Below are 23,499 nucleotides of genomic sequence, written 5' to 3'. Positions count from 1 at the left end.
CATGACCCTGGCACAGTGTGTTCTGCAGCACCTAGCCAGGGTGTGCGGCCTCGCTTTGGGGCTGGGAGGGCTTTCTCCACCAGTACTTCAGTTCTTGGGAGAGGGGAGTGCGGCCTCACCTCTTCCTGCCCGGTGCTGCCCAGGAGCCAGCCCGACTGGGCTTGCCGCTAGGCTGGCTCTTCCTGTTTCTTCTGTCTGTGGGGCTGAGGGACGTGATCTGTTCACCGTGGCGGCCCCGGGCTCGGCAAGGGACAGGGACCAGACTCGCCGAGGGTCTGTGGCTGTGCGGAGGGGAGTCAGATGTGGCTGCTGGCCGTGCCCTACACCCTAGGCTCACCCACGCTGCATTGTGGTCACCAGTTGTGGGCGCCAGTATCCCTCTCTCCCGAGTTTGTAGCCTGCAGTGTCTCGTGCTGACACTCTCAGGCAGGAGACTTAAGTGTGACGAGGGACAAGTGCTCGTGAGTGGTTTAGTGGTTACCACCATGGGGCACCATGTGTGCCAGGCACAGCGGAGCAGTCAGCGCTGCTGGCTGGATGGGCCTGATGCTGTAGGGTGCCCTCTTGGCCGCCGCCAATGCTCGTGTCCTGGTTTGTGCTCTGAGAGGAAGTGAGGGCTGGAATTCCAGGGTGGTGCCTCTTAGGAGCTAAACCTTTCAATTCCCTTCTGGCTCTTATGTCTGGTTTGGTGTGCATGGATTTGGGGCCCAGGATGGAAAAACCTGGGCTCTGGATTTGCCTTTGACCTATGAGGACAAGTGGGTCATGTGCTCAGGGCTTCCCTAGGAGTGTGGCTGTGAGGAGTCACCAAGAGCTTTGATGAGAATAAAATCCAGGCCTGGTGTTGCCCCTAGGGCCCTGCTCTGGTTGGCCACCCTAGTGCCTCTCTGCCTGTTCTTCTGTGCCACCTCCTGGATTGGTAGCCGCCCCTGACTGTGCTCCCTTGGCAGACCGTCCTCCCTCAGCCAGATGTCTGAGTGTTCCTCTGCTCCTGCCATTCTCTGCCCAGATCCCTACAGGGCTATTGCTGAGACTTTGTACCATATGGCCTTGACCCTGCAGCTCTCTTGGCCTTGAGTGCCATCCCTGACTCTGCTTGGGGCTTGCCTGCTTTGGGCTTGAGCTGTTCCTTCACTAACTTCTCTTGCCCCAGGGTGGTGCTTCTGCTATGAGCCCTGCAGGGCTGGGTTTTGTGTACACGTAGATGGCCCCGTCGGCTCTACTGGCTGCCACACTGTGTGGCACGTAGTGGGTGTTCAGTGGATACCTGTTGACATCAGCACTTCTCCCCAGACATTTTTAAACTCGGGTTTATTTTGGCTGAAGGAACTGTTGGGATCCCTTTGAAATCATTGGGTTTGCTCTTGCACTTCTTTTCGTGGCCCCTGTTCTCCCCAGCTGGGGTAATAGCAACATAGGTGGTGATTGACCACAGTCTGCTCCTTGAAGTGGCTGCTGCCCCTGGTAGGCTCCCAGCCATGGCCAGATCATAGGGTTAATGAAACCTAAGAAATGAAAATCTACTTTTATACTGCAAATGTTGTCACTTCTGTGGGCAGCTACCTTAATAAATTGACATGTAATTCCCTTAGAAGCATGTCACACTTGTGTTTTGTCTCATCTTGGGAAGAGTCATAGATCTGGGGTTTTCAGAGACTCACTTGGATACCATGTTGGACACTGGGCCACCACCTCATCAGTTTCAGGGGATAAGAGTAACTGCTTAAAGATGAGCAGGTGCATGTTGTTTTGAATGGAAATTATGTGCTTCAGCCTAATTAAAAATCAAGTTCTCAACAAAACAGAACAGAAATAGACAGAATGGACTCATGAATATAGAACAAACTGGTGCTTGCCAGAGGGGAGAGGATGGGGGATGAGTGAAATAGGAGAAGGGGCATAAGAACACAAACTTCCAGTTATAAAATATGTAAGTCAAATGATAGAAAGTACAGCATGAAGCATATAGCTGATGATACGGCAGTCACGTTGGGTGGTGACTGCACTTACTTTGGGGGTACTGAGCATGTACACAGTTGAATCAGTGTGGTGCACCTGAAACTAACACAACCTTGCGTGTCAGTTGTACTTGAGATTAAAAAGGAATCAGGCTCTCTTTCCTGGGCAAATCATCAAAGATGCTTGAATTCAAATTATTTTTGGTTATTGGGAGCAGATTCTGAGTATTTACTGGGAAGTTTTTGCTGGAGCCATATTAGATTTTCTGCATTCACCAGATGTAAACTTTAAACCTTTCCTTTGAGGAATTCTCTAACTATAAATCCTTAACTCACAGTGGAAATTCAACTCTAAGAAAATACTTTTCCTTACTGAACCTAATCAATATGCTACATATATTTAAATTTTATTTAGGCAATAAAATGTTATAAAAAGTAATGCTATTTACTGTTGCTTCTTTATCCTTTTCTTACCTCAGCAGTTATGCTAATTATAGGTTAATTGGTCAGCTTGATTTATCTTTGTCTCCATCTGCAATATAAATTTTTATTCACGATTCACTTTGTTTAAAAAGGAATTGAGGGTAGAAACAGAGGAAAGTCGATAGGACATGAGGCATGGGTCGGGGTCAGATTGGTTTGTTCTTATGACCTCAGTTTTGGTGCTTAGCTTTCTAGGAGGTGGCTGGAGCTTACACATAACAGCCCCAGTAGTTGGGGAGATGCTGGTCTCACCGGTTGTGGATGGGTCACAGCTAGGGCATCTGCTCGCGGTGGGATCCCACCATAGTCACCCACATAGGTGGCAATGGAAGGAGGCCGAGGATGCTGCTCTGGAGAGCACCGGGCCACTCTGTGGTATGAACTTCGTGCCTGGCGTTTTCACCTGGGATTTTGGGTGCTGTCTCAAAGCCTCCCTGTCATCACTCAGGAGGATATAAGGGTGATATGGATAACTTAAGGTTACCTGTTTTCTTCAGTGAAAATGATTCACCCATTAGTTTCTCCGTGATGACTACTGGTGGGTGATTTCCAACCTTCCTCTGGGGACAGTGATGGCCCAGGGAGTGTCTGAAACCCATGCTTGAGACAAGTGGAGAACAGCTAGTTTGCATGGCTTCAGGTGGCCTCAGATACCTTCCCCACAACCAGGCCTTTTGTGGGAATGAGACGCAGTGGGCTGGAGACCCTGTGTCTTTGATGCCCTCTCTGGTTCTTGGGAGAGGGTAGAGAAGTGGGGACTATTCTTGGACCATCCAGGAACAGGTGAGCACTGAAACAGCCCATGGTGGCCAGAATACTTTAAAAAAAAAAAAAAAAAAGAGCCAGTGACCTGTTGGATGATCTTGTGTGGTCCAACATGCATATGATTGGAGTCTCACAGAATGGGGTGGGAGGGAGGCAGAAAAACATCTGAGTAATCATGGCTGAAATTTTTCCAGATATGGAATATATAAACCCATAGATCTGTGATGCTCAGCAGACACAGAACAATCACACAGATGAAACATGCCAAAACCAAAACCTCCTCCAGAGCACATCATGAGTTGATGAAAACCAGTGATGAATAAAGGCTTAAAAGCAATCAAAAACAGACATGTTATATACAGGTGAACAAAGGGAAGGACAGCTGACTTCTCATCAGGTAAAATGCAAACCAGAAGGCAGTGCTGCATGACATCTTTATAAAGTATTAAAAGGGAAAACCTGGTCAGCTTAAAATTCTCTATTCACAGAAAACGAAAGTGAAGGCAAAGTAGACCCTTTCCAGACAAACCAAAACTGAAGGAATACTCCAGCAGCTTTGCCCTACAAGAAACGTTGTTTGGGCCCAAGGATAGTGATAACCAGGTGGAAACTGATCTGCACCAAAGAATGAGGCCCAGAAATGTTACGTGTAGAAGGCTTTTTCCCCTTTGTTAAAAACAAGCATACAAACAAAACCTCTTTAAAATAGAATTAACTTTTCAAGGCAAAAACAAGAATGTGAACACGGACAAGAAATGTGCTGGAGGACAACAGCAGATGCTGCCGAGAGGGCTCCCCTTGTGTGTCAAGTGCTGCGTCCCCAAGTGACAGTATTTACCAGGACACAGATTGTTGTAAGTAAAAGGAACCTATTGTAAACCCAGAGTAAACCACTAAAAAAAAGGGGGTATAGCTAGAAAACTGATAAAGGGGACAAAATAATCCCAAAGGAGACAGGAAGAAAGAACAGACAGGACGATAGAAAATGTGATAAACCTAACTCTTGTGGACTGGATTGTGTCTCCCAACATTCATTTGGAAGAAAAGGACCTAAATTTGGATATGGGGCCTTTCAGAAGATAATAAGGTTAAATGAAGTCACAGGGTGGCTCTGATCTGATAGGACTGGTGTCCTAAGAAGAGATGAGGGGACACACAAGAACGACCACGTGAGGACAGAACTCTGCCCACACCTGATTCTCAGGTTTTGTGCTTTCAGAACTGTAAGAAAATAAATTTCTGTTGTTAAAGCCACCCAGTCTGCTGTTATGTAGCCCTAGAAAACTGCCGCACCAACCATTTAAGTAATTTTTTTTTTAATTTTTTTTAATGTTTTTATTTATTTTTGAGACAATGCAAGAGACAGAGTGCAAGCGGCCGAGGGGCAGACAGAGGGAGACACAGAATCTGAAGCGGGCTCCAGGCTCCGAGCTGTCAGCCCAGAGCCCGACGTGGGGCTTGAACTCACGAACTGTGAGATCATGACCTGAGCCGAAGTCAGACGCTTAACCGACTGAGCCACTCAGGCTCCCCAACAATTTAAGTAATTTTACTAATTGAAGGGCCAAGTGCTCTAGTTAAAAGCAGAAACTGTCACATTGAATGAAAAAGCATGACTCGTGTGTTGTCCGTGAGAAATTTTAAATGCAAAAATACAGGATAAAAGGACTAGTTTAGAAAACTATATGAAAAAACATTAATCATAGGGAAAAGTACTATATTAATATAAGGTAGGTTTCAGGAAAAGGAATGGTACTAGAAGCAAAGAGTCATTTAATAACAGTAATGTATATGCCCTAATAACAGAGCTTCAGAATATGAAAAACAAAAATGGGCAGAGGGAGAGGGAATTCGATAAAGTGGGAGATTTCAACATTGTCTCAGCAGGAACAATCTTGAGTAGACAAAATCTTGAGCCAACTTGAAGTGATGGACATTTATGGAACACTTCACCTAACATTCTTTTTCAAGAGCTTATGAACCATCATTCACTAATACCACATGCGGGGTGAGGAAATTTGAAAGGATTGAAGCCATACAGTATTCTCCAACTGTAATGGAATGAAATTAAAAATCAGTGACAAAAAGAATACTTGGCAGGGGAGCTACCATTGCACTCCGAATGTGCTGACCCCTGCGATTTCCCCAAATGTAGGAAACTTGACTGCATAATTTGTGATGGGGGAAAAAAAGAGAAAATCCCAAATATCTGGAAATAAAGCAATATACTTCTAAATAACCAATGATCAATAAATGAAAGTACAAGGGAAATAAAATATTTCAAGCTAAGTGAAAAAAATGACATCAAAATTTGTGGGATGTATCTAAAGCAGTGGTCATAGAAATGGTTACAGGCTGAAATATTAACACTATATAAGGTTTCAAATCTGTGATTTAAATGTCCACCTTAAGAATTTTAAAACCAGGGGCACCTGGGTGGCTCAGTCGGTTAAGCGTCCGACTTTGGCTCAGGTCATGATCTCACAGTTCATGGGTTTGAGCCCTGTGTCGGGCTCTGTCTTGACAGCTCAGAGCCTGGAGCATGCTTCAAGATTCTGTGTTTCCCTCTCTCTCTTCCCCTCCCCTGCTCATGCTCTCTCTCTCTCTGCCCCTCCCTGACTCACACTCTGTCTCTCTCTCTCTCTCTAAAAAATAAACATTAAAAAAATTAAAAAAAAAATCTTAAAAACCAGAGTAAGTAGAAGGAAGGAAATACCAGATAAAAGAGCACAAGTCAAATGCTGTAGGAAACATAACAGAGGAGATCAGTGAAGTTGATGCTTGGAGAAACTTAAGCCTCTGGTCTGATCCAGAAAGAAAGGACACCTACAGCAGGCATTAAAAAGGTGCATTGCCACAGGTCCCGCAGACACCAGGCAGTATCCAGCCTGGTTACCCCCAGGCCTACTGACCTGGCGTGGTCAGCTCCAGCTCACCGTGCTGCTGCCTCTGCATCCCACTGCTCGCACTGCCTGGCTTGCTGATCCTTATGTCCTGCTGCACACACCTGCTGGCGCTGCTGCTCCACATTCACATTAGGTTTTCTGCTGTGGCCATGCGGTCTGTCCTCAGAGGCATGAGACCACAGAGTACAATAAGAGAATGTCGTGGGGTGCTCAGTGCCAGTGTTCCACAGCACAGGCACGGAAAAATCCCCTGAAAGACACAGTTATTATATAGGTGTTCCTGAGAAGAAGTGGGAAATTTAAATCACCCTGTATCTATTTTAGAAATTAATTTGAAATTTAAAACTTTCCTAGAAGAAAGCTCTAGTCTCAGATGGCTTCCTGGTGAATTTTGTCAATCATTTAAGACAGAAATAACAATCTAACACAAATACCCAGACATTAGAGGAGGAGAGAACATTTTGCGACTCCTTTGAGAGGGTGTGACCTTGATAGAAAACCAGACCAAGACATTACTGGAAAAGGAAATACAGATCAATTTCCCCACACAAATACAGAAAATATTTAACAGACTACTAGCAAGTTGAACCCAGGGATAAAAGAATGATGCATCATGATCAGAAAATTGGCAGAGGGTGATGGTCCTGTGGCTGGAGGGGATAGGATTTCCATAGGGTTTTCTAGGGGTCATAAGAAATGGCATTTTAAATGCCATGGTGTAGGGGGGATGCTTTCATGTCCCAGGGCCTTGCTCTTAGGGGTTTCGAGGGGAGACATCCATCCTCCTTCCTGGGAGCTCCTGCACACCCTTGCTTAGTGGGCACTACCCATGTCCCCGCTGTCCTTGTCTGATGTGAGAGGCTGTGGGTCCAGACACTGGGCCTGTTTCAGGTTGCATGGGGTACGTTTGGGACTTAGAAATCCTCTTCCCCAGGGGTGCCTGGGTTAAGCATCCGGCTTTGGCTCATGATCTCATGGTTTGTGAGTTTGAGCCCTGCATCACACTCTGTGTTGACAGTTCAGAGCCTGGAGCCTGCTTTGGATTCTGTGTCTCCCTCTCTCTCTCTGCCCTTCTGCTACTCACGCTCTCTTTCTCTCAAAAATAAATAAGCATTTAAAAAAATTAAAAAAGAAAAAAAAATCTTTTCCACAAAACCCGACTCAAGGCTTTCTCTCCTTGAAGGAACCTTATGCTAACTTGGCAGTCCGGGGAAAATAATGGCTTTGTTCTACCTGTACCCTGAGTGCCCTTGATGTGGCATGGGGAACCCTGGGTGTTGGGGCTGAAGGATGGAGGATATGCTGGTTCCTTGTTTGGACTCTCTCCCTCCCCAAGAGGATCAGGACATGACTGACCTCTCTGGTGCCTCAACGGCTGCCAAGAAGCACGACCAAGGACTCCAGAGCCAGGAAACAGTGCTGAGTGCATTTATTGCCCTCAGTAGTTAATTGGAAGAGCGGGTGTTGGGGTGGCTTTGTGGTGGTCCCACTACCCGAGGACCGAAATCTGCACCCTGGCAGGACTCCACAAGCACAGGTCTGTGTGTGATTGGTCCGGACAGCCCTTGTGCCCGGTCGGGGGGAGTCTTCAGTTAGGTCCGGTAACAGTCAGTGTTCCGGTCGCTCAGGGCTCACAGTCCAGCCCTTCTTACGAGGGAAGTGTGGTCAGCAGGCTGCCTCCAACTGCCAGCCCCTTCAGATCAGAGCCCTCCTGGAGTCCACGGGGCTTGTGGGCTGTTGGGGGCACCCAAGCTCCCCTCCCTCTGCCCCTCTGCCCCTTTTTCTTAAAGTGTGTGTCCCAGGTGCGCACCCTAATACGTGTCTGCACACCAGACACCGGCCTTGGTTCTGGGGGATCCCGCTTACCCCCCAGAATGGGGAGCCACTCACGGGCGGAGACACCATGAGTCAGGCGGAGTAAAGGCAGAATCCCCCTAAGGTCTGCACATGCCACACGGTGTGGATGGCCCGATGCTCCCCTCAGCCCAGTGCTCTGGCTGTTGCTAGAAGGTGCCGGAACATTCCTCTCTTGAGCTGGCTGCCCTCCCCTCAAGACCCGTCCTCATTCCTCCTGTCCGTTCCCTGTGTTCTCGGCACTCACTCTTGGTGGGAGGTGTTGCTCTGTGGGCACCGGCCCAGGGGAGGTCTGTGGGTGCGGCGGGTGGGACAGGCGACGGCCGGGGTGGCACTGGCTCTTTAAGGGCGACATCACAAGGCTGCGGAAGGCCAGGCAGTGGTGGAACTCCAGGGCTGTTTCTGGAGCGTCTACGGCACTGGATTTCCACCTCCATGGGGCCGCAGGCCCATACGTGAGCACCTAAAGACGTGGCCATGGCCGAGGGGAGTGAGCTGATGAACAGGCTCATGAGTGAGAATGCAGACCTGAAGAAGCAGGTGCGCCTCATGAAGGAGAACCAGATGCTGAAGCGTCTGCTCAGCGAGAGCTGCCAGGAGCGCTTGGGCCTTGGGAGCCGGGACCTGCTCTTCCCCAAGGCACCCGCCTACCCCGAGGACAGCTCCCCCGGGAGCGCAGGTGAGGCTACAGGCAGGACAGCAGGGCCCAGCTGGCTGCTGGGGTCCAGGAGCCGTGGTGAGGCCGCTGTGCCCCGGCAGGGGCCTGGTTCGGTGATGCCGGTGGTCTTGGGCCCCTTCCCATCCCTCAGGTCTGAGTAAACCAAGACCCAGTTCCCCATTCTCCTGTGTGTCCTCAGGTAAGGCCCTCTGGGCCACGAAACCTCATCTAGAAAATGGGGTGGGGGTTAGCCCCCCACCTCACTAGCTGCTACTCACCAGCCCCCTGCACAGAGCTCATGGATGCAAAGCTCCTTGGGCAAACATGTCCTTGGGGTCCTTCAGCCTCAAGGAGGACCTTGAAGAGGGAGCTTGGACAGGCAGAGGGTGGGGGTGGAGGATGGCAGAAAGAGGACAATGACGCCCCAAGGGGCAGCTGGAGAAAACCCTATCCCCACCAGTTCTGAATTCCCACCAGAGGCCAAGGCACATACTTGTCACCAGAAACTTGCTGAAGAGGGACTGACCTCCCAGGACTTGTCACCTGTGTGACATCCCACAGAGGGTCAGTGCTGCCTTCTTGGGCCACCAGGGATGCATTGTGCAGTGGCTGCAAAAGGCACTTGTCACCAAGCCTCATAGCTGCTGTGATTACTGCCAAGAATCAAACCCAGTGTGACTTCATTGTCCTTTGTCCTGAGAACTGGGTCAGGCTGGGGCCACCTCTGAGGGCTCAGAGCCACCCCTGTGTCAGTACTGGCAGGAATGCTGGGGCCCTCCCTCTCTCACCTTCCCTCCCATGCCTGGTTAGTAGAGGTGCGGACTCACAAGGGTCGGGCTGCTCCTGGAGAGACCCTGGTCAGGGCCTAGGTCAGGGCAGAGTCTCTGGGACCACAACCAGCACCCCTGCCTGTGGGTCACCCCTAGCAATCCCAGACTTTTGCCAGACACCAGTCTTAGCAGGAGCTCCAGTCCCCTGGGCCAGCCCAACACCACCAAGCCTTCCACACGGAGGCCTGGAGCCCTTGCTGCAGGGCGTGGGCCAACGTCAGCATGGCTGACCATCCTCAGGGAGGGGCCACCCCCATGCCCGGGGCTCTGGGACGCTGCCTTCGGGCAACCCTCAGCCTTCTTTGGGGACTGGAATTTGGAACGACTCTTAACACAGCAGCAGACATTTGTGAACAGAAGGGAACTGCCACCAGCAATGGCTCATGTTTCCCATGGGCCCTTAACGTCTGCCTTCAACGCAGGGTGTGCTTTAAAAACCTGTTTTCTTCATTCAACAACAGGAGCTCCTGGCAAACTTATAAATACCCCAAGAGGATGTAACATACAAGGCCAAGCTCGTGCTCCTGGCCCTGCTCCCAAAGGAAGCCACTGTCAACATTTTCTTGGGTTTCTGTCTGAAATTTGTGGTGGATATTCATGTGCACATCGGGGGATCTTCTGGGTTCCCTTAAACACGGTTGAACTGTTCTATACTTTGCCCCCTCCATCCACCTTACTTTTGTCACCTGGAGGTCCTCTTTTCTAGATCCAGGGCCTGCACTCCAGCGCTGGAGCGACTCTTGGGGTGGAGGGCAGGGGTTCCCCACAACAGCAGCCCAGCGCCAGGCCAGGCGGTGCCCTCCAGCCCCCTGCCACCTGCCATTGGGGTAACGGCCGGGAAATCCTTGGGTCAAAGGCCCTGTGCTGTTGAAATAGATGCTGCTGTGTCCTCTGCACCCTTCCAGTGCCCTCCTGACCCACAGGACCACGCACAGTGGCTAGGCTCGCACACCAGCCTCTTCCTCAGCTGCCTGTGTGCCCTGTGTGCTACGCTTGTTAGTTTGGTCTGTTTTCTGAGTCTACAACCGCACTGTGTGCAAATGATGTAAATGAGATCGACAGTGTGTGTACTTGTTAATTTTGCCTTTGTCTTTGCCCTTGGTATTCCCAGAACCCTGGCTCTGGTGGCAGTTGGGCCTGGGGGTGGAGGGGCATGCAGGCTAGGTGCTGGGAGGACCCTGCTAGTCCTTCTTTTTAAAGAACAAGAAAAATTGAGAAACAGCTTGTGTTGTTCAGTTTTCATGACCTTGTTTGGCCTTGGTAGGGTGCCCTCAGCTCCTGCCCTTGGCCTGCTCCATCGGGAGGCCCGGGCTCCTGTTGTCTGTCCTGGTGTTCACTAGGATGGGTCTTTGCTCAGGATCTGGGGACTCTGTTCCTACCTGGATCTGGGCTTTGGTCTTCTTTCTGTGGGATTTCTGTTTGGGGATTTGATACCAGGCTTGTGACCAGTTATAATCTCAATCAAGAAGCATCTTTTAATTTTTTTCAGTGTTCCAACCTTATTTATGTAATATAGGGATTAAGAATCATTTGGAGCCTGAAAGAATTTACCACTAGGCCCCCAGGCCTGCAGCCCTCAGAGCATAATTGTTTTATAACTTCTAGATTTTTCTTCTTTGCTTACTGGTCCATTTAGTTTTTCTACTTCTTACCGAGTCATTTAAAAATAATTTCCCGGGGCGCCTGGGTGGCTTGGTTGGTTAAGCGTCCGACTTCGGCTCAGGTAATGATCTCACGGTCCATGAGTTCGAGTCCCGCGTCGGGCTCTGTGCTGACGGCTCAGAGCCTGGAGCCTGTTTCAAATTCTGTGTCTCCCTCTCTCTCTGCTCCTCCCCTGTTCATGCTCTGTCTCTCTCTGTCTCAAAAATAAATAAAAACGTCAAAAAAAAAATTAAAAAAAAAAAAATTTCCCGCAAGAGTTCTCCTGTTACTGAAATCTTAGTGACGATGCAGTTGTGTATAATGGTTGCTTGTAACTCAGACCTCTTCCTGGTCTTTCTTATGTTGCTTTTCTCATTTCCAATTTTATTTCTTCATGTTTTCTGTTTCCCTAAGGTAGTTTTCCACAGTTTCGTGGTCTTGTAGACTTTCACAGAACTGTCTGCGGTGTATTTCGCGGTCGTGTTCATTGTTTTCTTAAGAGCTCCTCTTCATATCTTGATTTGAATGTTTAATTTCGAGATGATTTTTATTTATTTATTTATTTATTTATTTATTTATTTATTTATTAATTTTTTAACGTTTATTTATTTTTGAGACAGAGAGAGACAGAGCATGAACGGGGGAGGGGCAGAGAGAGAGAGGGAGACACAGAATCGGAAACAGGCTCCAGGCTCCGAGCCGTCAGCACAGAGCCCGACGCGGGGCTCGAACTCACGGACCGTGAGATCGTGACCTGAGCTGAAGTCGGACGCTTAACCGACTGAGCCACCCAGGCGCCCCGAGATGATTTTTAAAAAGTAATTGAAGCATTTAAATTACTAATTTCAGTCCAAATACAGTTTTAAACGTACTGGTGTCTTAATATATAATGTTCTGATTTTCATTATTTCTCAATAATCATTGTTTTTTATTATTATTTCTTCCTCGAGGTGATCGTTACTTGGGAGAATGCTTTTACTTCTGAGGAAATGCAATTTTCTCCTGGCCACGTGGGCAACAGGAGGCAAGACGCATCCTAATGGATGTCTTTTTTTGAACATTTTTTTCTGAGAAATCATTGCTGGAGATAGATCAGTTGGTTCCTGAGGAGGCACCTCTTAGGGCATAAGTTTTCATGTTGGCTCTTAAAACACACTATTTCTCAAGTATATATTTACCTTATTGCCAGGAGAACAAGATTATAACATGAGGGTAAGAAAGGATTTTATAAATCAAAAAGAATCCATAAGTTAAAGTTGACTACATTATAATTCAAAACTTCTGCATGAGAGTCAGTATAAAAGAGATTCAGACCTAAGCAAGGCACCCACGGGAAGACACAACACTTTTCATCAACAAGGAATTAGTATGCAGGAGACAAAAAAAGCTGCTACAAATAATTTTAAAGACTACCCCTCCCCCCAAAAAAACAAGCAGAGAAAAGGCAAAGAAAATTCACAGAAAGGAAACCTGAGGGGCCGATGAGCACATGAAATGATGTTTACTATCACTGGGGATTAGGGAAAAGCCATGTGTTGCTTTCTGCCGGGGACCACTGATGTAGAATACAGAGGAGGTTAAACAGCACACACCTGAGCCCAGTGTAGACAGTATAAACAGCACACACCTTGCCCACTGTGAGCAAGGAGGCACATTAAGGAATGCTGATTATAGCTTTGCTTTTTCAAGGAAAACAGGAATCATCCCCATGCTTATCAACAGGGCAGTGGATATGAAAATTGCTGTGTGTGTGTGTGTGTGTGTGTGTGTGTGCGCGCACGCACGTGCACGCTCACATGCGTGCATGCATGCATGCCCATGTGTGCCAAGAAATGGTTAAATGTATCAGGTAAGCTACCCAATGATTCAATATGGATGAATTCCCAAAAAAAGATAATGCTGCAGCAAAAAGGTATTTTGCAGGATAAAACATGTATAGGATGATACCATTTATGTACATTTAAAAGCATAAGCAAATCCCTCTGTATTGTGTGTGGGTTCCCAGGTGGGTGGGAAGTGCACGGGGGCACGTGTGCTTGCCATGCCCATAAACTTGAGGCTGGTGGTTTCCTCAGGTGGGCTGGGCACCCACAGTGTCATATTCTCTAGAGGGAGGAGGAGGGCTCTGAAACACGGGGTGGGGTGTCACAGATTGAGGCTGGGTATGTGGATGTTCTTCTGTATTCTCTCCCTCCTTAGGGATGTCTCAGGAACACAGCCTGACCTGCCCTCCCTCCCCGTCCCAGGTGCAGACTTTGGAAGGTTCAGTGGCGTCCCTGATGCACCCTCCCAGCTGCAGACGTCCTCCCTGGAGGACCTGCTGTGCTCACATGCCCCCATCTCCAGTGAGGATGACGCCTCCCCTGGCTGTGCCACCTCCTCCCACGTGCCCTTCAAGGCTTTCCTCAGCCCCCCAGAGCTGCGTGCACCCCGAGGCACTGACAGGAAGCTGTCCCCGCTCCTGAACCCCTTGCAGGACCCGCTGGCAGACAAGACCCTGCTGGAGCCCAGGGAGATGGTCCGGCCCAAGAAAGTGTGCTTCTCAGAGAGCAGCCTGCCGTCTGGGGACAGGACGAGAAGGAGCTACTACCTTAACGGTATGGCCCAGGCAGGGGCGGGCACCAGGGTGCAGTAGTCTGGGTGACCAGCTGGGCACAGCTTCTCCATTTTCCTGCAGAGGGAGGAGAGTGCGGCTGGGAGGCCAGGGTCTGGGGCTGCTTCTGTGGACATTTTTTGCCTATTAAAAAAAATGGACTTGCTTATCTTATGATCGAGTTGTCAGAGTTCTACATATATTCTGGATACAAATCCTTTTCTGGGTGTATGTCTTGCAAATGTTGTCTCCCACTCTCTGGCCTTTCCAGTTGCATAAGTGTTCTTTAAAGAGCAAAACTGTTTAATTTGATAAAGTCCAGTTTATTGATTTTTTTTTTTGTTTTATACAGTTCATGTTTTTTGTGTCCTATTTAAGAAATCTTTGTCAAACTCATGGTCACAAAGATTGTTTCCTATGTGTTCTTCTAGAATTTTTATGGCTTTAGGTTTTACAACCTAAAGCCAATAGGTTTCAATTTCAAGTCAATTTTTGTGCATGGTATGAGATTTGCATTTGTTGGCTTCTTCCAACACCAGTGTTTAGAAAAATTATTTTTTCTTCATTGAATTGCCTTGACCCTTTTGTCAAAAATCAACTGTTCATATATGTATAAGTTTATCTCTGGACACCTTCCCCCCGTCATGCTGTGTTATTTGTGTTGATTCCGGTACATATGGTCTTGATTACTGTAGCTTTAAATTTTTTTTTAACGTTTATTTATTTTTGAGACAGAGAGAGACAGAGCATGAATGGGGGAGGGTCAGAGAGAGGGAGACACAGAATCTGGAACAGGCTCCAGGCTCTGAGCTGTCAGCACAGAGCCCGACGTGGGGCTTGAACTCATGGACCGCGAGATCATGACCTGAGCCGAAGTCGGCCGCTTAACCGACTGAGCCACCCAGGTGCCCCGATTACTGTAGCTTTAAAGTAAGATCGTCATTCATATAATGTCTTGTTCTCCATTTTCAAAGTTGCCCTGGCTATTGTAGGTCCTTTGCATTTCCACATGAGTTTTAGAATCAACTTGTCCAACTTTGCAAAAAAGCTTGCAAGGAGTTTGATTGGGATTGCTCTGGATCTACAGATTGATTAGGTCAGTTTTCAGGGAAATTAACAATTTATTAATAATAACAATATTGAACCTTTGGGTCTGTAAAGGTCTGTAAATGCTGTGTGTCTCTCCATTTATGTAGTTCTTTAAACATTTCTTTCAACAGTGATTATAGTCCTCTATGTATAGATCTTGCACATTTTGATAAATTAATTCTTAGTATTTTCACATTTTTGATACTATAGGAAATAGTATTGCCTTTATCATTATCAATTTCTGATTGCTCATTTCTAGTATATAGTAACACAGTTGATTTTTGTGTATTTACTCCTGTGATCCTTAATTTTATTTGTCGACTTGACTGGGCCATGAAAAGAACTACCCAGATAATTGGTCAAACATTCTGGGTGTTTCTGTGAGAGTGTTTCTGGATGAGTTGAACATTTAATAGACTGAGTAAGCACATTGCCCTCTCAGTGTGGGTGGGCTTCATCCCATCACTTCAAGGCCTGAATAGGACAAAAAGGTTGATCCTACCCCAAGGAAGAGAAAATTCCTCCTGCCTGGTTGCCTTTGGACCTGAAACATGCTTTGAACTGAAACATGTTCTTGAGTTTCAAGCCTGCAGTGCTCTGAACTGAAACCACACCATTGGTTCTCAGACCTTTAAAGGCAGGCTAGAACAACATTTTCAGTCTCCCTGGATCTCTAGCTTGCTAACTCACCTTGCAGATCTTGAGACTTGTTAGTCTCCATAATCATGTGGGCCAATTTCCTACACACACACACACACACACACACACACACACACACACACACACACCCTGTTGGTTCTGTTTCTATTTCTCTAGAGAACCCTGAAAAATAAAAATGTTGTATCTTGCAACCTTACTGAACTCACTTATTTTTTTAAATGTTTTTATTTATTATTTTTGAGGCAGAGTGTCAGGGAGCAGGGAGAAGAGGGAGGCAGACAGAGAATCTGTGCTGTCAGTGCAGAGCCCAATACTGGGCATGAATCATGAAATGTGAGATCATGACCTGAGTTGAAGTCAGAGGCTTAATCTATTGAGCCATCCAGGCGCCCCCTGAACTCATTTGTTCTAGTAGATTTCTTTAAGTTTATTTATTTTGAGAGAGACAGAGCTTACAAATTTGGGAGGGGCAGAGAGAGAGAAAGAGAGAGAGAGAGAGAGAGAGAGAGAGAGAGAGAGAGAGAAAATCCCAAGCAGGCTCCACACTGCCAGTGCAGAGCTTGATGCGGAGCCTGAACTCACAAGCCAGCAGATCATGACCTGTGCCAAAGTTGGACGCTAACTGACTGAGTCACCCAGGCACCACTGTTCTAGTAGCTTTTTGTAGATTCCTTAGGATATATGATTGTGTCATTAGCAAATAAAGACAAATTTATTTTTTCATTTCTAGTTTGTATTCCTTTTGTTTTTCTTATTGCATTGGCAAGAAATGGTGACAGTGGACTTTTTCTTTTTTATCTTTTCCTAATTTAGGAAGCATTCAGTCTGTTATTGTTAAGTATGATGTTAGCTCAGGTCTTTGTAGATGACTTTTATCAGGTTGAGGAAGTTCCCTTTAATTCCTAGTTTTTTTTATAATGAATGGATATTGGATTTTGTGAAATGCTTTTTCTGCATCTACTGAGATGAGCATTTGGTTTTTTTTGTAGTCTGTTTCAGCTAATATGGTTAATTACATTGATTGATTTTTGAATTGTAAACCAACCTCGCATTCCTGAGATAAACCTTACTTGGTCGTGACGTATTATACTTTTTTGTATTGTTGGATTTAATTTCCTAAATTTTGTTGAGAATTTTTGCTGTCTATGATATTGGTCTATAGTTTTCTTTTCATGTCATTTTCTGGTTTTGGTACCAGGTTAATGTTGACTTCAATGAATGAGGTGGAAAGTACTCCATTCTCTTTAATTATGTAGAGGAGTTTATGTAGAATTGGTATCATTTATTCCTTAGATGTTTGGTAAAAGTCACCACTGAATCCACCCAAGTCTTTAATTTTCTTTGTAGGAATATTTCCCCTGCCACAAGTTCAGTTTCCTTGTTGATATACAGCTATTCAAATGATCTATTTCTTCTTAGGGAGCTTTGGCAATTCATTCACGATAGTGAGCTTTTGTGTTTTTTAAGGAATTAGTCCATTTCATCTAAGCTGTCAAATTTATTAGCATAAAATTGTTTCTAGTATTCCATTATTATCCTTTTAACATCTGTAGGATCTGCGGTGAGACCATCTCTAATTTCTGATAGTGGTAATTTTTGTCCTCTTTCTCTTTTCCCCTAATATGTCTGGCTACAGGTTTATCAATATTGTTGACTTTTTTCTGTGAAGAATAGATTTTGGCTGAATCTCGGAAGGCCAAGGTTGGACTAGAAATGATTGCTAGAACATCTCAGGTATATATCACTTCTTCCATCCAATTTATGCTTTAAAGACAGAACAGGATGGTAAGAGAGACTGATTCCTGATTAGAGAAGTGTATGAATATAGAAGGGGAAATTTGCACTCTGAGCTTCATGGCCCTCATCTGCCCTGACAAACTGCTGTGCAGTCAATCTGGTTTTCAGCTCGAACTCTTGGGTACTTACGCAGCCTCGCAAAGTGATTAGGGAAGGAGAACACTAAAGACTACAGTGCACTGCGGCAATAAAGTAAAGAAGGCCTGAATAAGTGGAAAAACATCTCATGTTCAGGGACCAGAAGGCTTTACATCATTACGATGGCAGCACTCCCCAAGTTGACCTGCAGATTCAACGTGATTCCCATCACAATCCCAGCTGGCTTCCCTGCATAAATTGACAAACTCCTCCTGAAATTCAGGTGGAAATATAAGGGACCCAGAACAGGCAACACAATCTTGAGAAAGGAGAGCAAAATTGGAGGACTTACACTTTGCAATTCCAAAACTTACTGTAAAGCTACGGGAATCCAGGCAGTGTGGTGGTCAGAAGACAGATGTACAGAGATCAGCAAAGTAGAATTGAGGTTCCAGAAATAAGCCCAGGCATTTACAGGTTTAATGTGCAACATGGACACCACGGCTTGTGTCAGCAGAGAGAGACTTGTCTTTGCAACAAATGATGTTGGGACAAGTGGACAAACATGTACAAGAATGAGCTGGACCTCACACCACATGTGAAAATTAACTCAAAATGTATCAAAGACCTAAAAAAATCTAAAAGAGCTAAAGCCATATAACACTTAGAAGAAAACACAGAGAAAAATCTCATGACCTCGGATTTGGCAATAGATTTTCAGATGTGACACCAAAAGCATTAGCAACAAAAGGAAAAGTATATGTATTGGGTTGTATCAAAAGTAAAAATTTTTGTATTTATTGATTTTTTATTTTAGAAAGAGAGAAAGTCCATGAACAGGGGAGAGGGGCAGAGGGAGAATCTTTTTTTTTTTTTTTTTAATGTTTATTTGTTTTTGAGAGAGGTAGTGAACAAGCAGGGGAGGAGCAGAGGGAGAGGGAGGGGGACAGAGGATCTGAAGCAGTCTCTGAGCTGTTAGCACAGAGCCCGACACGGGGCTCAAACTCATGAACCATGAGATCATGACCTAAGCTGAATTTGAATGCTCAACCAACTGAGCCATCCAGGCGCCCCAAAACTTTTGTATTTCAGAGGAACACATTTCAAGAAAGTGAACTGAGCCTACAGAGTGGGAGAAAATATTTGTCAATCAGATGATAAGGGGCTAGTATCCAGGATATATAAGAACTCTCTACAACTCCACGGTAAAAAGACAATCTAATTAAAAATGGGCAAAACACAATGAATATTTCCCCAAAGAAGACGTATAGATGACAAATAAGCACATGAAAATGTGCTCCAAATCCTCAGTCATCAGCCAAATACTGATGAGACCACAATGAGAAACCACTTCACGTCTACTAGGACGGCTATAAAAAAATGAGGGACCGGCACAAGTGTTGGAGAGGATGTGGAGACAATCGGAACCCATGTACATTGTCGCTGTGGAAAGCAGTTTGGCATTTCATCAAAAATTACACATAGAATTACCAATGATTCCATTCCTGGGTATATGTATCTAAAAGAACTGAAAACATTTGTCCACACAAAATTAAAAAAAATTTTTTTTTGATGTTTTTATTTATTCTTGAGACAGAGACAAAGCACGAACTGGGGAGGGGCAGAGAGAGAGGGAGACAGGAACTGAAGTGGGCTCTGCCTGACAGCAGAGAGCCCAATGTGGGGCTCGAACTCACAAGTGATGAGATAGATCATGACCTGAGCTGAAGTCAGACACTTGGCTGACTGAGCGCCCCCACACAAAAATTTTTATATGAATGTTGATAGCAACGTTGTCCATGAGAGCGTAAAGGCCTCTCAACGGACGAAGGGAAAAACAGAATGTGGTCCATCCACGCAACGGGATTGGTTCTGCCCCAGACAGGCATGCTGTGCTGACACCTGCTGGAGTGTGGAGGCACCTGAGAAACAGCCGAGAGAAAGCCAGCCCAGCCCGAGGATCACCTGCTGCGTGGCTACACTTGCATGAAATGTCCAGAATAGATACATCCATAAGGACAGGAAGTAGTTTGGTAGCTGCGGGGCTGCGGGGAGAGCCCTGTGTGACTGATAGTGGGTACAGGGTATCGCTTTGGTGATGAAAATATTTTGGAATTTGATTGCGGTGATGGCTGTACAACTGTGAATATAGAAAAGCATCTGAACTGCGTACTTTGAGAGACTCAGTTTTATAGGATGTGAATTGTATCTGAATAAAAAACATTTTTAAATGATTGGGGAAGCATTGTGCCCCATATGCCTCAGTTCCTTTGTCTGTAAGTGGGGTCTGAGGCCCCTTTGGGATCATGGTGAGGATGAATGAAGTCCCAGAGGGACCAGAAAACACTCCTGGGGAAAGAAAGCGGATGCCGCCCCCCAGGATGCCTCGGAGGGCTCCGAATCCCCATCAGGTGGTGCTCCTGGGAGGGGGCGTCTTGCCAGGAACCTCCCTCACCCGCTCACCTCCTGAGGTCCAGAGCTGTGTGGGGAGCCACTGCCCCTCTTGCCGCTCCAGCTGCTTGAGTGACACCAGATCACTTCCTGACACCCTCTGTGGCTCCGTTTCCCCGGCATTCCACCCCAGCATTTCTCCTGCGCCCTTGGAGCCCTGCACCGTCTCCGTTCATATCCGACTTTCCCCATCCGGTGATCCTTTGGCTCCAGGGCCCCACAGCTCCGAGGCCTTCCTCGCGGGGTCTGTTGGGGGACATGTGGCTCTGGGCCATCTGCATCCACACACTTGTGGCCCCTCCTTCTCCCCACCCCTGCCTGCAGAGCCACATGGACTGTGCCCCGTGCGCCTCGGTCATGGACTCCCTGCTCAGTGCCTGCAGGTGCGGCTGAGGGAGTGGAAGCACTGTCCCCTACCCCCTCGGCCTGTCCTCTCTGGCTGTCCAGCCTGTCCTGGAAGGAGCTGATAAGCCCGTGCTGACTGGCTGTTATGTGCTGGGAGGGGCTACCGTGTTCCTGTGGTGGGAGTGACCTGGCAGCTTTCTGGGACTAGCGGTTATGTGGACACAGTCACAGGAGGGGGCCAACTGTACGGGTCACAGGTGTGGCTGGTCCTGGGGCTCCGCAGCGCTCACGGCTCAGGTGGCCACACGGGAGGCTCCCCTGGGCTGGTGTGGGGTGTCCTGAGTGTTGGAGCCCGAGCCTCCGGAGGGTGCAGTTGTGTGCGGGTAACAGGACCCAGTCCGTGCGTGCGCTGCCCGCCTGCTGGGTGGGCCTCGTGGGCTGCACCCGGTCAATGCCCTGGAGGGTCTGCATCGCGGTCAGGTTTGGAAAAGCCACAGGGGCTCTAGGAAAGGCTCTACAGATGGCTCTGATATTAAGTGTCTCTCATAGGGATGAAAGAGCAGAGTGTGGAAGCGGCACGGGCCTGGGGGCCCTGGTCGGGTGGAGGGTCCCCAGCGCAGAGGCTCTGCCTGACTCTGACGCAGGCCCCCTCACTTTGGGTCTCTCCATGTCAGATTCATCCAACGGTAGTAACTGGCAGGGTGTTTTTCAGAGAGCACAGGGTTTTGAAGGCGTGGCCGCCTATCTGCTGCTTGATGAACAGAGGCTGCTGTAGGAGGGCAGATTTGGAAGCAGGTGTTGCGGGGGAGGGTGGCTGCTGGGCCTGGAAACATCAGGAAGACAGTTAGACAGGACCTCCTGCCCACCCAGCAATCCTCTCCACAAACTTAGGGAAGAGTTTTATTATCAAGTAAACATTAAACCAGCCTGTGATGCAGAGGCTGCCAAGACAGCCAGGCGGACCGGACCCGTTACATGGGGCACACATGTGTTGTCGAGTCACATGAGTTACACACGTGTCGTCGAGTCACATGGATCACACGTGTTGTCGAGTTACATAGGCCACGCGTGTTGCCGAGTCACATGGATCACGCGTGTTGTCGAGTCACACGGGGCACACACGTGTTGTAGAGTCACGAGTTACACACGTGTTGTCGAGTCACATGGATCACACATGTCGAGTCACATAGGTCACGCCTGTTGTCGAGTCACATGGATCACATGTGTTGTCGAGTCACATGAGTTACACGTGTTGTCGAGTCACATGGATCACGCATGTTGTCGAGTCACATGGATCACATGTGTTGTTGAGTCACATGGGTCAGTGTGTTGCCGAGTCACATGGATCACGTGTGTTGAGTCACACGGGGCACACACATGTTGAATCACATGGGTCACACACGTGTTGTTGAGTCAACCTGCACCCCGCCCTCAGGAGATGAGGGGACATGCCTACCTAGCCTCTCCCGACGCACCTGGTCAGAGGGCTGGGCCTTCTGGTAGGGCTTACTCTTGACCCAGGTGCCTGGCCAGAATCCCCTGGGGGAGGGGCAATACAAATAGTCCTGGGCTGTAAAACAAGCTCTTAAAGACATTTCTGTCCATCTCAAAGGGACAGAGAGAGGACTCAGGATCACAGCTTTCTCAGGTTGCTCTAAGAGGGAAAAGAGAATAGGTCTCTCTCCTTTTTGGTGACACAAAAGTCAAGGTTTTCTTTTCCATTTGTATTTGCCCTCACAGTGGAGGGCAGGGGAAGCAGCAGTGGGGAGGAGCAGGCCATGCGCCTTCATCATGCTTGGGCCCCTTTGGGAAGCCCCGCCCAGGCCCCAGTGGCTTCACCCCAAACTTACAGCAGCTGCGTTTGGGTTGGTCCTTTTCTCAAAGTAGATCCTGGGGCACGGGCAGGAGGAAGGCGGGTGGCCCCTGACCGTCCGTGTCCTGGAGCCCCCAGCCTGGCTCACTGCCCCCGCTGCTCACAGAGATCCAGGGCTTCTCCAGCGCTGAGAAGGACGGGCGCATCGTCGGGGAGATCGCCTTCCAGCTGGACCGGCGCATCCTGGCCTATGTCTTCCCGGGAGTGACCAGGCTGTATGGCTTCACCGTGTCCAACATCCCTGAGAAGATCAAGCAGGTGTGCCTCTCCGCCCCAGGGTCCCCTCCCTGTCCTGGAGTCCCCTCCCTGCTGTGAGGACCCCTCCCTGCCCTGGGGCCCCTGTCGCCCCACCCACGCCCACGCTGTGCCCACCCCCACCACCCCCAGACGTCCATCAAGTCCCTGGACGGGTCGGTGGACGAGAAGAAGCTTCGTGAGCTGACACACCGCTACCTGATGCTGACCGCGCGCCTGGAGAGGCTGGGTTACAACCGTGAGGTGCACCCGGTGTTCAGCGAGTTCCTCATCAACACCTACGGCATCCTGAAGCAGCGGCCCGACCTGCGCGCCGACCCGCTGCACAGCAGCCCGGCCGCGCTGCGCAAGCTGGTCATCGACGTGGTGCCCCCCAAGTTCCTGGGCGACGCGCTGCTGCTGCTCACCTGTCTGTGTGAGCTCTCCAAGGAGGACCGCAAGCCGCTCTTCGCCTGGTGAGCCCGCCCGCACCCGCTGTGCCTTGCCTGCAATAAACATGTTTGTTCCAAACCCGGGGGCCACGTGCCTCCTGCGTGTCCCCTCCGGCCTGGGCAGGGGCCCAGTCTGCCGACAGGGCGCCCGGGGCCACAGGCGCCTCTCACCAACCGGGCCGCGTCCCGGGCACCCGGCCCGCCCGCCGCCCACCCCTGCGCGGCACTGTGGCACTTTATTAAAATCATCTGTTTTCCTGTGTACCGTTACCTTTGGCTCTTTGAAGGCGTGGAGGGCGTAGCAGGAGGTGCCTGCTGGTGTTTGTGGAAAGAAGCCAGGACCGAGCCTCCAGGGCAGGGGGCTCTGGCTCTGGCCAGGCTCCCAGACCCTCCGGCCCTCAGGGCCTTCCCCATGATCCCATTACCATCCTCTGAGGTCTGTCTCCTCCTGTGAAAGGGCCAGTGGCTGGTTTCCCCAAACGGAGAGGCTGAGGTAAGGATCCGGATGCTGGGGGGACAGCAATAGAATCTGCAGAGCTCTGTGAAAAATGAAAACACAGGTCTCTTGTTCAAAAGTAGGAATTTCAAGAAGGTGACAGCAGCGTGTTAGATAGAGAATAAGGCCCATGCAGCTGTGAGGATTCCTGGGAGGCTATTTATTTGGGATGATTTGATGTACCCCACCCCCTGACCCCTGCTGGAGCCATCAGTTCCCTGTCTCTCCTGGGGTCTTGAGGACAGGTGGCCTTCTGGGCCCACGTGAGGACCAGGGCCTGGTGCTGGCACCTTCCTGGCCTTGGCTGTGAGTAGAGGGTCTCTGGTCACTTCTCTG

General features: G+C 48.5%; 2 protein-coding genes and 1 long non-coding RNA gene across 7 annotated transcripts in view; 2 read left to right on the top strand and 1 right to left on the bottom strand.

Moving 5' to 3' along the window:
* The window catches only part of LSS (lanosterol synthase), a 43,696-nt gene extending 30,244 nt beyond the window's left edge, over positions 1–13,452 (top strand). Inside the window, exon 23 of one of the 2 annotated variants that reach the window (XM_058732302.1) lies at positions 13,342–13,452. The gene's annotated coding sequence lies outside the window, so the exon portion shown is untranslated. Of the gene's footprint in view, positions 1–3,400; positions 4,461–13,341 lie in introns of those variants that run through there. The other variant, XM_058732301.1, reaches the window with a different exon arrangement.
* Positions 119–9,246, bottom strand: LOC131512987 (uncharacterized). 2 transcript variants are annotated; one of them, XR_009262420.1, is made up of 5 exons: positions 9,151–9,246; positions 8,214–8,429; positions 6,119–6,362; positions 2,433–2,490; positions 119–1,505 (listed from the first exon to the last, which is right to left on the bottom strand). It is a non-coding gene; the product is annotated as an uncharacterized LOC131512987 (long non-coding RNA). The 2 variants fall into 2 exon arrangements; XR_009262419.1 differs by lacking the exon at positions 9,151–9,246 and adding an exon at positions 8,903–9,111.
* On the top strand, positions 8,324–22,931 carry SPATC1L (spermatogenesis and centriole associated 1 like). Of its 3 annotated transcripts, XM_058732306.1 has the most exons (5): positions 8,324–8,645; positions 13,342–13,481; positions 13,572–13,692; positions 22,088–22,239; positions 22,369–22,931. In XM_058732306.1, the coding sequence occupies exons 1-5, from the start codon at positions 8,444–8,446 to the stop codon at positions 22,693–22,695; spliced, it is 942 nt and encodes a 313-aa protein (XP_058588289.1). In that variant the 5' UTR covers positions 8,324–8,443; the 3' UTR covers positions 22,696–22,931. The 3 variants fall into 3 exon arrangements, with proteins under 3 accessions (XP_058588289.1, XP_058588288.1, XP_058588290.1); XM_058732305.1 differs by having other exon boundaries at positions 13,342–13,692; XM_058732307.1 differs by lacking the exon at positions 13,342–13,481 and having other exon boundaries at positions 8,588–8,645.
* The last annotated feature ends 568 nt before the right edge of the window (positions 22,932–23,499 follow it).

The sequence above is a fragment of the Neofelis nebulosa genome, chromosome 5, assembly GCF_028018385.1.
Source record: "Neofelis nebulosa isolate mNeoNeb1 chromosome 5, mNeoNeb1.pri, whole genome shotgun sequence".
In the NCBI taxonomy this organism is placed as follows: Eukaryota; Metazoa; Chordata; class Mammalia; order Carnivora; family Felidae; genus Neofelis; species Neofelis nebulosa.
This window is presented reverse-complemented; position numbering and strand designations above follow the sequence as displayed.

Bases quoted from the DNA above. Each gene is read 5' to 3' on its own strand.
- SPATC1L (XM_058732305.1), top strand. From the start codon at position 8,444: ATGGCCGAGGGGAGTGAGCTGATGAACAGGCTCATGAGTGAGAATGCA. The intron at 8,646-13,341 runs GTGAGGCTACAG...TCCCCGTCCCAG, and splicing joins CAGCTCCCCCGGGAGCGCAG to GTGCAGACTTTGGAAGGTTC. The intron at 22,240-22,368 runs GTGTGCCTCTCC...CACCACCCCCAG, and splicing joins TCCCTGAGAAGATCAAGCAG to ACGTCCATCAAGTCCCTGGA.